This window comes from Blennius ocellaris (genome assembly GCF_963422515.1).
Source record: "Blennius ocellaris genome assembly, contig: SCAFFOLD_67, whole genome shotgun sequence".
NCBI lineage: Eukaryota > Metazoa > Chordata > Actinopteri > Blenniiformes > Blenniidae > Blennius > Blennius ocellaris.
The window spans coordinates 95,057-111,421 of record NW_027661962.1 but is presented as its reverse complement, the minus strand read 5'-3'; the positions used below and the strand labels follow the sequence as shown (position 1 = coordinate 111,421).

General features: G+C 45.8%; 1 protein-coding gene across 1 annotated transcript in view; it reads right to left on the bottom strand.

Moving 5' to 3' along the window:
• Nucleotides 1-3,485: 3,485 nt before the first annotated feature.
• Nucleotides 3,486-16,365, bottom strand: part of fat4 (FAT atypical cadherin 4) — a gene marked incomplete at its 5' end in the record, with an annotated part of 63,104 nt that continues 50,224 nt past the window's right edge. Inside the window, 4 exons of the mRNA XM_080521979.1 lie at nucleotides 3,486-6,699; nucleotides 8,758-9,016; nucleotides 14,636-14,868; nucleotides 15,911-16,035. Of these exons, the coding sequence (XP_080378105.1) occupies nucleotides 4,793-6,699; nucleotides 8,758-9,016; nucleotides 14,636-14,868; nucleotides 15,911-16,035 (2,524 nt within the window). The 3' untranslated portion in view covers nucleotides 3,486-4,792. The remainder of the gene's footprint in view (nucleotides 6,700-8,757; nucleotides 9,017-14,635; nucleotides 14,869-15,910; nucleotides 16,036-16,365) is intronic.

The window sequence follows — 16,365 nt, the reverse complement described above, 5'->3', positions numbered from 1 at the left end:
GAAGAGAAGATCAGTATGCTGGAGGTGGAGAAGAGAAGATCAGTATGTTGGAGGTGGAGAAGAGAAGATCAGTATGTTGGAGGTGGAGAAGAGAAGATCAGTATGCTGGAGGTGGAGAAGAGAAGATCAGTATGTTGGAGGTGGAGAAGAGAAGATCAGTGTGTTGGAGGTGGAGGAGAGAAGATCAGTATGTTGGAGGTGGAGAAGAGAAGATCAGTATGTTGGAGGTGGAGAAGAGAAGATCAGTATGTTGGAGGTGGAGAAGAGAAGATCAGCATGTTGGAGGTGGAGAAGAGAAGATCAGTGTGTTGGAGGTGGAGAAGAGAAGATCAGTATGTTGGAGGTGGAGAAGAGAAGATCAGCGTGTTGGAGGTGGAGAAGAGAAGATCAGCACGTTGGAGGTGGAGAAGAGAAGATCAGCACGTTGGAGGTGGAGAAGAGAAGATCAGCATGTTGGAGGTGGAGAAGAGAAGATCAGTATGTTGGAGGTGGAGAAGAGAAGATCAGTATGTTGGAGGTGGAGAAGAGAAGATCAGTGTGTTGGAGGTGGAGGAGAGAAGATCAGTATGTTGGAGGTGGAGAAGAGAAGATCAGTATGTTGGAGGTGGAGAAGAGAAGATCAGTGTGCTGGAGGTGGAGGAGAGAAGATCAGTATGTTGGAGGTGGAGAAGAGAAGATCAGTATGTTGGAGGTGGAGGAGAGAAGATCAGTATGTTGGAGGTGGAGGAGAGAAGATCAGCATGTTGGAGGTGGAGAAGAGAAGATCAGTATGCTGGAGGTGGAGAAGAGAAGATCAGTATGTTGGAGGTGGAGAAGAGAAGATCAGCATGTTGGAGGTGGAGAAGAGAAGATCAGTATGTTGGAGGTGGAGAAGAGAAGATCAGTGTGTTGGAGGTGGAGGAGAGAAGATCAGTATGTTGGAGGTGGAGAAGAGAAGATCAGTATGTTGGAGGTGGAGAAGAGAAGATCAGTGTGCTGGAGGTGGAGGAGAGAAGATCAGTATGTTGGAGGTGGAGAAGAGAAGATCAGTATGTTGGAGGTGGAGGAGAGAAGATCAGTATGTTGGAGGTGGAGGAGAGAAGATCAGCATGTTGGAGGTGGAGAAGAGAAGATCAGTATGCTGGAGGTGGAGAAGAGAAGATCAGTATGTTGGAGGTGGAGGAGAGAAGATCAGTATGTTGGAGGTGGAGAAGAGAAGATCAGTATGTTGGAGGTGGAGAAGAGAAGATCAGTATGTTGGAGGTGGAGAAGAGAAGATCAGCATGTTGGAGGTGGAGAAGAGAAGATCAGTATGTTGGAGGTGGAGAAGAGAAGATCAGTATGTTGGAGGTGGAGAAGAGAAGATCAGTGTGTTGGAGGTGGAGAAGAGAAGATCAGTGTGTTGGAGGTGGAGAAGAGAAGATCAGTATGTTGGAGGTGGAGAAGAGAAGATCAGTATGTTGGAGGTGGAGGAGAGAAGATCAGTGTGTTGGAGGTGGAGAAGAGAAGATCAGTATGTTGGAGGTGGAGAAGAGAAGATCAGCATGTTGGAGGTGGAGAAGAGAAGATCAGTATGTTGGAGGTGGAGAAGAGAAGATCAGCACGTTGGAGGTGGAGAAGAAAAGATCAGTATGTTGGAGGTGGAGGAGAGAAGATCAGTATGTTGGAGGTGGAGAAGAGAAGATCAGCACGTTGGAGGTGGAGAAGAGAAGATCAGTATGTTGGAGGTGGAGAAGAGAAGATCAGTATGTTGGAGGTGGAGGAGAGAAGATCAGTATGTTGGAGGTGGAGAAGAGAAGATCAGCACGTTGGAGGTGGAGAAGAAAAGATCAGTATGTTGGAGGTGGAGGAGAGAAGATCAGTATGTTGGAGGTGGAGAAGAGAAGATCAGCACGTTGGAGGTGGAGAAGAGAAGATCAGTATGTTGGAGGTGGAGAAGAGAAGATCAGTATGTTGGAGGTGGAGGAGAGAAGATCAGTATGTTGGAGGTGGAGGAGAGAAGATCAGTATGTTGGAGGTGGAGAAGAGAAGATCAGTATGTTGGAGGTGGAGAAGAGAAGATCAGCATGTTGGAGGTGGAGAAGAGAAGATCAGTATGTTGGAGGTGGAGAAGAGAAGATCAGTGTGTTGGAGGTGGAGAAGAGAAGATCAGTGTGTTGGAGGTGGAGAAGAGAAGATCAGTGTGTTGGAGGTGGAGAAGAGAAGATCAGCATGTTGGAGGTGGAGAAGAGAAGATCAGCATGTTGGAGGTGGAGAAGAGAAGATCAGTATGTTGGAGGTGGAGAAGAGAAGATCAGTGTGTTGGAGGTGGAGAAGAGAAGGCAGAAGTAAATCAGAAGCTCAGCCGTGGGTTCAGAGCCACTGGGTGTTTTTCTTGGCTTCCAGCCAGGAGGTTCAGTTTCATTTCAGTTCAAATGTTTCATTCCGCCTGGAATTGTTTGCTGCTTTTATTTGAAGACTGCTAACATTTGAAGACTGCTAACATTTGAAGACTCCTAACATTTGAAGACTCCTAACATTTGAAGACTGCTAACATTTGAAGACTCCTAACATTTGAAGACTCCTAACATTTGAAGACTCTTAACATTTGAAGACTCCTAACATTTGAAGACTCCTAACATATGAAGACTGCTAACATTTGAAGACTGCTAACATTTGAAGACTCCTAACATTTGAAGACTCCTAACATTTGAAGACTGCTAACATTTGAAGACTCCTAACATTTGAAGACTCCTAACATTTGAAGACTCCTAACATTTGAAGACTGCTAACATTTGAAGACTCCTAACATTTGAAGACTCCTAACATTTGAAGACTGCTAACATTTGAAGACTCCTAACATTTGAAGACTCCTAACATTTGAAGACTGCTAACATTTGAAGACTCCTAACATTTGAAGACTCCTAACATTTGAAGACTGCTAACATTTGAAGACTCTAACATTTGAAGACTCCTAACATTTGAAGACTCCTAACATTTGAAGACTCCTAACATTTGAAGACTGCTAACATTTGAAGACTGCTAACATTTGAAGACTGCTAACATTTGAAGACTGCTAACATTTGAAGACTGCTAACATTTGAAGACTGCTAACATTTGAAGACTCCTAACATTTGAAGACTCCTAACATTTGAAGACTCCTAACATTTGAAGACTCCTAACATTTGAAGACTCCTAACATTTGAAGACTGCTAGCATTTGAAGACTGCTAACATTTGAAGACTCCTAGCATTTGAAGACTGCTAACATTTGAAGACTGCTAGCATTTGAAGACTGCTAACATTTGAAGACTGCTAGCATTTGAAGACTGCTAACATTTGAAGACTGCTAACATTTGAAGACTGTTAACATTTGAAGACTGCTAACATTAAAAGACTGCTCACCTGAAGGCATAAAAATGTTCCACCCAAATAGTTTAAGAATGAAACGTGAGCTCCAGTTATTCTTTCTATAGATTCCTAAAGCTCACGTGTAGAATCCGCTGCTCATGAAAGCGAAGAACGGACTTAAATAAATACTTTTTTAATTTGTTATTGGCTTTTTACAGATACAAAGCATACAGCAAGTTATAGTTTTATCAAAAGTGGAAAATACTGATGTTACTTATGTAACAAATGTAAAAAATACGTCTTTAGTCTTACTTTCCCCGAAAGTAAGAGCAAACATTTCAGCATATGAAAATGTCCATAAAAACACAGTTTAAGTAATTTAAGTTAATAAACAGTACAAAAATGTAGAAACCATACATGTGAACATAACAACACCCACAGTGTGACCGGAGACCATGATTTCACATCAATTAAACAAATTTACAGGAGTTCATAGTTTTAGTTTGTTTACAGGATTCATACTTCAGAACCGTCATGGAAACAATAACTGGCTGCTCCAAAACTCTTTTCCTCCTGGAGCCTGGAAAAAACCTGGAAAAAACCTGGAAAAGTGTCTGATATCCTCTAATGTGTGTAAGGCAGGACAGAGAGAGAGAGAGATAGCGAGAGAGAGAGAGAGAGAGAGAAAGAGAGAGACAGAAAGAGAGCGAGAGAGACAGAGAGAGAGAGAGAGAGAGAGAGAGAGAGAGAGAGAGAGAGAGAAAGAGAGAGACAGAGAGAGCGAGAGCGAGCGAGAGATGGAGGGAGGGCAGTCACAGAGAGGGTGTCAGAGACAGAGCGAGAGAGAGACAGAGAGAGAGAGAGAGAGAGAGAGAGAGAGAGAGAGAGAGAGAGAGAGAGAGAGAGAGAGAGGAGCGGTCACATCAAACACATGCTTCCTCTTAAGAAAATTACAAATGGACCCTAAATTGACTGAGACTGGATTTTTCTTTCACACTGGAGTTTTCTTGCGAGTGTTAATGCTATCTACCATCTTATCCCTGGGCTAGCTACCATCTTATCTCTGGGCTGCGAATGTGACAGAAGTTTGAGGAAAGGAGCGGCGACACACTAATAAAGAACAGATCTGTTTGATCAAGATAACAGCTTCAGAGCCACTAAATCTGATTCAGCCATTTGTTGCTTCTTCCAGTCGCATGGTGCCGACGGGTTCGTGGCACCGACGGATTTGTGGTTCTGACGGGTTCATGGTGCCGCCGTCGGCACCATGAACCGGGGCGCTTCACGAGATGAACACACAACTGTACAGGAATACAAAGGACTGGTAAACTCTTCCAACATGGCTGACGATAGAAGTCTCATTTTTCTGCCTTACTGCATTGAAAGTCGTCTTCAAAAAAATGTTGCCTCGAAATATACAGTCTTCCTTTTCTTCTTTTGAAAATGGAGAACACCACCACATTTTACAACACTAATAAATAGTCTCATACATATTGTTCAGCTTCTCCTTCATTCAGGATAGTGACTGAACCGTCGCCACTGTTCATTTCAATGTCTTTAGCTGCCGCACTCTCAGGAAGCAACGCCAAATCCTTGAACACGTCCACATAATGTCCGAATCCGGGGCCCCAGTTCAGCAGATTATCCCAGTTGAAGCCTCCAGCTTGCTGACCTAGTTTGTGGGGCAAGGTGTAGTGCTGCTCAGCAGATGGCATCTGGGCGATGCCCGGCCCTCCTTCTGCCCTGCGACTGGAGTACCGCCGCTGCTTCAGCCTCCCACCATAGTCTTCGTCATCAGCGTCCGACTCGTTGACCTGCGAGAGCTTGGGAACACGCGAGCTGTAAGACACGGGCTTTTCCCGATCATATTCCATCTCTGAGCAGGTGAAGGAGTCGTGCGAGTCACTCTCTGAGGAGGACTCTGGAGCGGGGATGCCGTCGGCGGGGTTGCGAACCCTGGAGAGTGGCCTGCGGCAGTCCTCTTCTGAACTGGAGCGTCCGTGGTCGGCGCTGCAGATGCTGGGGTTGCGTGGGCGAGGAGTATTCAGCCGCTCCACCTCCTCAATGGACAGGCCCACCGGAGGGCCCGTCTCAAGCGGAATCTGCTCGACGGGCTGCTTCAGGCGACTCCCCGGCCGGGATGCGTGGCCGTGGCTCGCCATGGTCTGCGGACTCTTGCTGCGCCTTCCCAGCCGGGTGGCGTAATTAAACATGGGTGGAGGTTGGCACATGTCGTTGTGCAGATCCAGAGGGCTGCCCTCCCGACGGGCCAGGTTGAGCTCTCTGGTGGGGGTGTTTCGGTAGAAGGAAGACGGCTTATTAAAGGGGGCTGGGGAGTGTCTGGGCAGGTGGTTGGGGGTGGGGCAGGCCGACTGGGAGTGGCTGAGCGGCGTGGACCTCAGAGCCTGCGTGTACTGAGGCTGGTAGGTGTAGCTGGTCGCTCCGAGCGGCAGCGGTGACTGCCTGGCGAAGCCCAGAGGACTGTGCCTCTGGATAGAAAACTTAGGTGTGTGGCTGCGGAACTGCTTGTAGTGCTGGATGATGTCAGCATCAGAAGGAGCAATGCTGCTGGCGTTGTCAATGTCGTAATGTTCCACATCAGCCTCAGGGCCATTGCAGGGAGCACAGGGAGCGCTGGGGATGGTCTCGTTGTGGGGAAGGTCTGTTTCATCGTAGATCAGATAGGGGTTCTCCCTCTCTATGATGTCGGGTTTGGGGTTCCCTTCTGGCTGCTTTCGTACCGTCATGTCATCTCCATATGGTGGGATGTTATCGGGGTCATCAAACGCGACGTTCTCACTACCCTTTTTCTTCTTCTTCTTCTTCTTTTCCTTGGGCTTCTTCTCCTTGGGTTCTTTTGGCACTTTGGTCTTGTTTCGGTCCTTGCAGTGGTTGCACAAGATCAGGCTGAGCACAACCAGAGCCAGGACTGTGGCACAGCTCCCAACAATCGCCGGCACTGCCCAGATGGGCAGGACCATCGTTGCTGCAGGAGGACTGGGGCTACAGACAAATCCACCATTGTTGGCCGAGTTGCAGACAGTCCCCTGTGGGCACTGGATGCCCAGACAAGCCACCAAGGTTTCACAAGTCTTGCCAGTGTAGAACTCAGGGCAGACACAAGAGAACCCCGAGTGGGGATCCGGCACACAGCTGCCGTGGTTCTGGCAGGGATTGGACGCACAATCGCCAGGGGGGACACACTGGTACGAGTACCACTGGTTGATGCACATCAGTCCATCCCAGCACGGTCCACTCTCACACAAGTTCGGACCTCTGCAGCCAATCTTGACGGATGAGCTGGTCTTGGTCAGCGTGACCAGGTTGTGTTCTCCAGTGAACGGCAGCTTCTCTCCATTGTACTTCACATAGGCCATGCAGCCGTCGTACCCTGGAGATGAAGAGACATAGTAGTGGTTAGATCACGAGAACAAACAATCAATTAATGGTTAAATAACTACAGATTAGCATGAATCACTATCTCTTACACACACACACACACACACACACACACACACACACACACACACACACACACACACACACACACACACACACACACACACACACACACACACTGATTAAACAACTACAAAAATGACAAGGAACAGCAATCAGCATTGAAACCTACAAATATAATCCTCCTCCTCCTCCTCATCATCATAATCATAATCATAATCCTCCTCATCATCAGCATCATTGTCATAATTGTCATCATCAAAACCTTTAGTGAAAAACACAAAAATGTATGTATCAAGAAGAGAAGGGAACATTTATCATTTGAACTGATATGGTACTGATACCGGTACACAACAATACCAAACCTTGGTACTTTCGTGTGTTTATGTGGTAATAAATGTCCGGCTCAGAACATCTCCTACTCTTCCTCTCCTTCACTCACAAGGATGCATTTAGGTACTGACAGATGGTGCAGTTTCATTTTACATGAATCAGTCATACCGACAGAATTTGGTCAGTACCTATAAAAGTGCTGAATTCAGTACCCATCCCTAGTATTAAGAAAAGCAGTGTGCAGCCATCCAAAACGTGACAATAGTATTAAATAGTATTTCCCAACACCTGCAGATGGATGCTCTTCTACAGATCTCCTGATGGGATTGCCTCCTGATCAATAGTGAAGACTGTGAGTTATAATCAGAGCTCAAGGAGTTTGTTTAGAAGGATAATTGCTTCAAGCTTGGAATAAAGAAAAGCAGAGTAAAAACTCTGAACGTTTATCCTCCTCTGTTTTGGTGCATTTCAAAATGGGCCAAGTCCCAAAACTCAAAGAAGAAATAAGAAATGTTTAGTGGTGGAGGAGCCATTGTTGGAGCCACGATAGCTTGAAGACAATCATCTGGGTTAGATGAACGTCTGAATCTAATTCAATCATCTGTTGTGTGTTTTGCCTCACAGCACCGCCTTAACGAAGTAAATAGATGTTTATTGAATTGATCCCAGCGCAGACTAAATCAAGTCCTGTCTTCTCATAAACTGCAGAAAAGTCGGCAGACAACAGAGCAGCAATGTCGAGATGTCATGGAGGGAAGAGTCTGTGTCCTGCTACACATCTGCATTCTGAGGAGACGCTGCCATTACTGAGGGGAAGTGCTCAGCTAATCACTACCATCATTGATCAGTACCAACACTGATCAATAACATCATTGATCAATACCAACTCTGATCAATAACATCATTGATCAGTACCAACATTGATCAATAACATCATTGATCAATACCAACTCTGATCAATAACATCATTGATCAGTACCAACACTGATCAATAACATCATTGATCAGTACCAACATTGATCAATAACATCATTGATCAATACCAACTCTGATCAATAACATCACTAACATCATTGATCAATACCAACACTGGTCAATAACATCACTAACATCATTGATCAATAACATCACTAACATCATTGATCAATACCAACCCTGATCAAAAACATCACTACCATCATTGATCAGTACCAACACTGATCAATAACATCATTGATCAATACCAGCTCTGATCAATAACATCATTGATCAGTACCAACATTGATCAATAACATCATTGATCAATACCAACTCTGATCAGTAACATCACTAACATCATTGATCAATACCAACACTGATCCAAAACATCATGTCGTAGAGTAACTATTGTAGGGCGCACACACACACACACACACACACACACACACACACACACACACACACACACACACACACACACACACACTCTCACACACACACACACACACACACACTCTCACACACACACACACACACACACACACACACACACACACACACACACACACACACACACACACACACACACACACACACACACACACACACACTCTCACACACACACACACACACACACACTCTCACACACACACACACACACACACACACACACACACACACACACACACCCCCCCCCTACCTGCTGCAGTGTGCTGGGCCGGTCCAGGTGGGACGCCCCCCAGGGAGAAGGTTAAGACTCCCAGGCCTCCGAAGTCCTGTGTGGGGTGGAGCACGGCTCTGGGGGGGCCGGCGTCCAGCTGTAGCAGGGTGGCCGAGCCGTTCTTGTCCAGCCGCAGGGTGTGCCACTGGCCATCCGACACCGGAGCTCCGCCCACCGCCCGCTCCACCTTCCCCCTGACGCCAGCGTCCGACACGTAGTGGAGGTTCCCGTTCTTCAGCTGAGGAACACCACAAAGTGTGTGAGCGGCCTGGGATCCACTGCTACATCTTATTATTATTTATATTACCCTCCACCCAACATCATCCCTCCAACATCCATCCTCCACCCAACATCATCCCGCCAACATCCATCCTCCACCCAACATCATCCCTCCAACATCCATCCTCCACCCAACATCATCCCTCCAACATCCATCCTCCACCCAACATCATCCCGCCAACATCCATCCTCCACCCAACATCATCCCGCCAACATCCATCCTCCACCCAACATCATCCCTCCAACATCCATCCTCCACCCAACATCATCCCTCCAAAATCCATCCTCCACCCAACCCTTCATCCGTCCAACATCTGTCCTCCACCCAACATCATCCCTCCAACATCCATCCTCCACCCAACCCTTCATCCGTCCAACATCTGTCCTCCACCCAACATCATCCCTCCAACATCCATCCTCCATCCAACATCATCCCTCCAACATCCATCCTCCACCCAACATCATCCCTCCAACATCCATCCTCCACCCAACATCATCCCTCCAACATCCATCCTCCACCCAACATCATCCCTCCAACATCCATCCTCCACCCAACATCATCCCTCCAACATCCATCCTCCACCCAACATCATCCCTCCAACATCCATCCTCCACCCAACATCATCCCTCCAACATCCATCCTCCACCCAACATCATCCCTCCAACATCCATCCTCCACCCAACATCATCCCTTCAACATCCATCCTCCACCCAACATCATCCCTCCAAAATCCATCCTCCACCCAACATCATCCCGCCAACATCCATCCTCCACCCAACCCTTCTTTCGTCCAGCATCATCCAGCATCATCCATCATCAATGGGACCCCTTAGTCTCCCTGGAGCCATGGTTCCCATAATCCTCGGTAAGACCCAAGTGCTTCTGGGGGCCCGTCTTCTAGTGACTGCTGGTAGTACTAATGGTGACTGCTGGTAGTACTAATGATGACTGCTGGTAGTACTAATGGTGACTGCTGGTAGTACTAATGATGACTGCTGGTAGTACTAATGATGACTGCTGGTAGTACTAATGATGACTGCTGGTAGTACTAATGGTGACTGCTGGTAGCACTAATGGTGACTGCTGGTAGTACTAATGATGACTGCTGGTAGTACTAATGGTACGGACCGCCAGCAACCCCAAGTAATGAAGAAGGACTTTAATGAGCTTTTTAAGTTTTTAAGTAACTGTGGAAAGTTTGTCTTTATCTTGATCTCTGTACTGGTCCTGTTCTGGTCCTGTCCTGGTCTCTGTTCTGGTCCTGTTCTGGTCCTGTCCTGGTCTCTGTTCTGGTCCTGTTCTGGTCTCTGTTCTGGTCCTGTTCTGGTCCTGTCCTGGTCTCTGTTCTGGTCCTGTTCTGGTCTCTGTTCTGGTCCTGTTCTGGTCCTGTCCTGGTCTCTGTTCTGGTCCTGTTCTGGTGTTGTTAGATCTCAGTGCTGCTTTGATACTATTGATCAGAACATTGATACTATTGACCAGAACATTGATACTATTGATCAGAACATTGACACTATTGATCAGAACATTGATACTATTGATCAGAACATTGATACTATTGACCAGAACATTGATACTATTGATCAGAACATTGATACTATTGATCAGAACATTGATACTATTGACCAGAACATTGATACTATTGATCAGAACATTGACACTATTGATCAGAACATTGATACTATTGATCAGAACATTGACACTATTGATCAGAACATTGATACTATTGATCAGAACATTGATACTATTGATCAGAACATTGACACTATTGATCAGAACATTGATACTATTGATCAGAACATTGACACTATTGATCAGAACATTGATACTATTGATCAGAACATTGATACTATTGATCAGAACATTGACACTATTGATCAGAACATCCTATTACAGAGGCCAGAACATCATCGGGCTTAAAGGTACGGCACTAAACTGGTTCAGATCATATTTATCAGACAGGTTCCACTTTGTTCATGTTCACGATAATTCCTCAGTCCAGACTGAGGTTAAACATGGAGTTCCACAGGGTTCTGTCTTAGGTCCTATACTTTTTACTTTATACATGCTTCCTGTAGGGAATATCATTAAAAAACACTCCATTAACTTCCATTGTTATGCAGATGACACACAAATCTATTTATCTATGAAACCTGAGGATAATAACCAACTTTCAAAACAAAAAGTTCGTTTTGAAGATACAAAGGACTGGATGAGCTGTAATTTCCTGCTCCTGAAGTCGGATAAATCTGAAATTATTATATTTGGGCCAAAACATCTGGGAGACAAATTATTTAAAGATATAGTCACACTGGATGGTATTACTTTGACCTCCAGTACCACTGGGAGGAACCTGGGAGTTATTTTGACCAGGATTCATCTTATATCTCACACATTAAACAAATCTGCAGGACTGCCTTTTTTTCACCTACACAATATTTCCAAAATTAGAAACATGCTGACTCAGAGTGATGCTGAAAAAGTAATCCATCATTACTTGCAGAGTAGATTATTGTAACTCCATATTATCAGGGTGTCCAAATAACTGCTTAAAAAGTATTCCATTGATTCAAATTGCTGCAGCGAGAGTTCTGACAAGGACCAGCATCAGAGATCACTTCACTCCAACACAAACCTCACTTCATTGGCTCCCTGTTAAATCTAGAATAAAATTTAAAATCCTTCATCTAACCTATAAAGCTCTTAACAACCATCTTATCTTAAAGAACTGTTAGTCCCGTATCTCCCCAGAAGAACACTTGGTTCTCAGAGTACTGCCTCCTGGAGGTTCCTAGGGTTTCTAAAAGTAGAATGAAGGCGGAACTTTCAGCTCTCAGGTTCCACTGATGTGGAACCAGATCCAGTTTCAGTTAGAGAGGCTGAACCAGTCTCTGCTTTTAAGACCAGACTCAAGACCTTTCTGTTTACTAAAGCTTACAGTCAGGACTGCTTTAACCCCCCCCAGAATCTCTCTCTATCTCTCTCGCTATTTCTCTCTACCTCTCTCTACCTCTTTCTCTACTTTTCTCTTTCTTTACCTCTCTATCTCTTTCTCTACCTCTCTATCGCTTTCTCTACCTCCCTCTACCCAAACCAGGGTCTGTTTCTCACTGATTACCCAAATCAGGGTTTGTATCTCCCCCCAATCTATCTCTCTGTATATCCTATCCTATCTTCACCTATATCCTCCAATCTATCTCTCTGTATATCCTATCCTATCCTCACCTATATCCTCCAATCTATCTCTCTGTATATCCTATCCTATCCTCACCTCTATCCTCCAATCTATCTCTCTGTATATCCTATCCTATCCTCACCTATATCCTCCAATCTATCTCTCTGTATATCCTATCCTATCCTCACCTATATCCTCCAATCTATCTCTCTGTATATCCTATCCTATCCTATCCTCTATCCTCTAATCTATCTCTCTGTATATCTTATCCTATCCTCTCCTCTATCCCCCAATCTATCTCTCTGTCTATACTATTCTATCCTCTCCTCTATCCCCTCACTCCAGCCGGTCAGCAGCTGTGTTGTATTCGATGCTTTATAAATAAAGTTGAATTGAATCAATCTGCATCCTTATATTCACTTCAGCCACAGAATGCAACAGAAACAACTGCATCAATGAATCTCAACCAATAAGATGAAGCCTTGTCTCCACAGAGCCGCAGCAGGCCAGCAGGGGGCGATGCTGCCATGCATCCTCTCACCACTCCTGATGAGGCAATGTCACTATGGAGGACCATTATCACCAGATTATCATCAGATTTTCACAAGATTATCAACAGATCATCAACAGATCATCACTAGTTTATCATCAGATCATCAACAGATCATCAACCGATTATCATGAGATCCTCATTTTATTATCAACAAATGATCACAAGATTATCATCAGATTATCATCAGATCAACAGATTATCACAAGTTTATCATCAGATTATCATCAGATCAACAGATTATCACAATATTATCATCAGATTATCATCAAATCAACAGATTATCACAAGACTACCATGTGATTATCATCAGATCACCAACAGATTATCATGATATTATCATCAACTCACCAACAGATTATCGTTAGATTATCATCAGATCATCAACAGATGATTAGTTTATCACCAGATCATCACGAGATTATCACAAGAATATGAACAGATCATCAACAGATTATCATGAGATTCTCATTTTATTATCAACAGATTACTGCAAGATTATCGTCTTCAACAGATTATCACAAGGCTATCATGAGATTATCATCAGATCATCAACAGATTATCAACAGATTTTCACTCGTTTATCACAAGATTATCATGAGTTTATCAGAATTATCATGGATGATCATGATTTATCAGAATTTATTGGCTCGCTGACATGAGCAGATAATCTGAGACCAACGCTCTGCAGAATAATCTCATATGTTCCTCCCCCTCTGTGAAAAAGTAATCCCATTACTCCCTTTCAAAGAGCCAATCAGCAGTGATGAGAAACTTCTGGGGAACTGGATTAAAACGTAAAACCGGAAACTCCCTGAGAGCTGGACGACCAATCAGATGCTTCGTCTGCACTCACTGAGAGCTGGACGACCAATCAGACGCTTCGTCTGCACTCACTGAGAGCTGGACGACCAATCAGACGCTTCGTCTGCACTCACTGTTCCTGCCCACTCTATCGAGCTCAGCCAGTACTCTAGTATCCATTACCACACTGGAGGATACATGTTTACTGAGAGAATGTGGGAGAGAGAAGGAAGGAGGGAGGAGAGAAGGAGAGAGAGAGGGAAGGAGGAAGGCGAGAGGGAGGGAGACAAAGAGAGAGAGACAGAGAGAGAGGGTGAGAGAGGGAGGGCGAGAGAGAAGGAGGGAGGAGAGAGGGAGTGAGAGAGAGATAGAAAGAGGAGAGGAGAGAGGGAGAGCAAGAGGGAGGGAGAGAGAGAAAGAGGGAGGGAAAGAGAGAAAGGGGGTTAGGGTCATTTGTTCTTTGAAGTTGTCAGCTTTATATTTGATTCTATTAAAGGAAGACAGTGGTTGTGTTTCAGACAGTGGTTGTGTCCACAGACAGTGGTTGTGTTTCAGACAGTGGTTGTGTTTCAGACAGTGGTTGTGTCCACAGACAGTGGTTGTGTTTCAGACAGTGGTTGTGTTTCAGACAGTGGTTGTGTTTCAAACAGTGGTTGTGTCCACAGACAGTGGTTGTGTCCACAGACAGTGGTTGTGTTTCAGACAGTGGTTGTGTTTCAGACAGTGGTTGTGTTTCAAACAGTGGTTGTGTCCACAGACAGTGGTTGTGTCCACAGACAGTGGTTGTGTTTCAGACAGTGGTTGTGTTTCAAACAGTGGTTGTGTCCACAGACAGTGGTTGTGTTTCAGACAGTGGTTGTGTCCACAGACAGTGGTTGTGTTTCAGACAGTGGTTGTGTTTCAAACAGTGGTTGTGTCCACAGACAGTGGTTGTGTTTCAGACAGTGGTTGTGTCCACAGACAGTGGTTGTGTCCACAGACAGTGGTTGTGTTGGTGAGGAGCTTGGGGTTAGAGTTCAGGTGAACCAGTGCAGGTGAAGCTGCTGCTCACCTTGACAGTGGTGTAATTGCTGCTTTCCTGCAGGTGCAACAGAGTTCCAGTGTTACTGCGGGTCCTGAATTGCAACTCCAGGCTCTGGGAGGGGGCGTGGCCCTGGAAAGAGAGGGTGGAGCCAGAGCCCTGCAGTGCTTGGCGGAGCAGAGCATCACGTTTGGGTCCCTGTTTCATGGAGAAGTCCAGACGACCGGTACCGTCCAGAGACAGAGCTGTGTCTGCAGTCATGTCTAGAGGGAGACAGAGCGCAACCTCAGTTCATGTGTTCCCTGATTCATGTGTTCCCTGATTCATGTGTTCCCTGATTCATGTGTTGCCTGATTCATGTGTTGCCTGATTCATGTGTTGCCTGATTCATGTGTTTCCTGATTCATGTGTTCCCTGATTCATGTGTTCCGTGATTCATGTGTTCCCTGATTCATGTGTTCCCTGATTCATGTGTTCCCTGATTCATGTGTTTCCTGATTCATGTGTTCCCTGATTCATGTGTTCCCTGATTCATGTGTTTCCTGATTCATGTGTTCCCTGATTCATGTGTTCCCTGATTCATGTGTTCCCTGATTCATGTGTTCCCTGATTCATGTGTTTCCTGATTCATGTGTTCCCTGATTCATGTGTTCCCTGATTCATGCGTTCCCTGATTCATGTGTTCCCTAACCAAATCTCCTTCAGCCATCCTAGATTAACTAACCAACTGTAGGTTTGTTGGTGCAGCTCGCCTGATGCTGGAGCGTGAAATTTGACGATCCAATCAGAGGGCAGGAAAACGTTGACATCATCTGGTGATCACCTGACCTCACCTGGTGATCACCTGGCATCACCCAGACCCTGGTTAAAAGCTTTAGTAAGGAAGCAGCTGAGAGGAAGCGGACAGGCTCTGTGGCGATATGCAAGTCCAACCCCACTGCCAACATCAGTCTGTTTTCTTTAGCCTGCAGAGGAGCCTTGCTGAGGAGCCATGCAGAGGAGCCTTGCTGAGGAGCCATGCAGAGGAGCCTTGCTGAGTAGCCATGCCGCAAAGGAGCCTTGCAGGGCCTGACAGCACCATTGACCTTCAGATTTTCTTTTTTTTCTGTTCTGGAGCCTCAGATTTCAGTTGATTCATCAGAGCAAAGCTTTGTACCTACATTTCTGGCAGTACCTTTGAGGTTATACCTACATTTCTGGCAGTACCTTTGAGGTTCTACCTACATTTCTGGCAGTACCTTTGAGGTTATACCTACATTTCTGGCAGTACTTTCCAGGTTTTAGGATTTTCCAGGTTGTACGTACATTTCTCACAGTACTTCCCGGTGAAGCCGTCCACACACTGACACTGCTGCCAGGACCAGCGGTCCAAACAGGTTCCTCCATGTCTGCAGGGGCTGGTTCTGCAGGTTCCCTCCAGTCTGGGACATCTGGAGACACAGAGACACTGGGTGACCAGTCTGGGACATTTGGAGACACAGAGACACTGGGTGACCAGTCTGGGACGTCTGGAGACACAGAGACACTGGGTGACCAGTCTGGGACATTTGGAGACACAGAGACACTGGGTGACCAGTCTGGGACGTCTGGAGACACAGAGACACTGGGTGACCAGTCTGGGACGTCTGGAGACACAGGGACACTGGGTGACCAGTCTGGGACGTCTGGAGACACAGGGACACTGGGTGACCAGTCTGGGACGTCTGGAGACACAGAGACACTGGGTGACCAGTCTGGGACGTCTGGAGACACAGAGACAC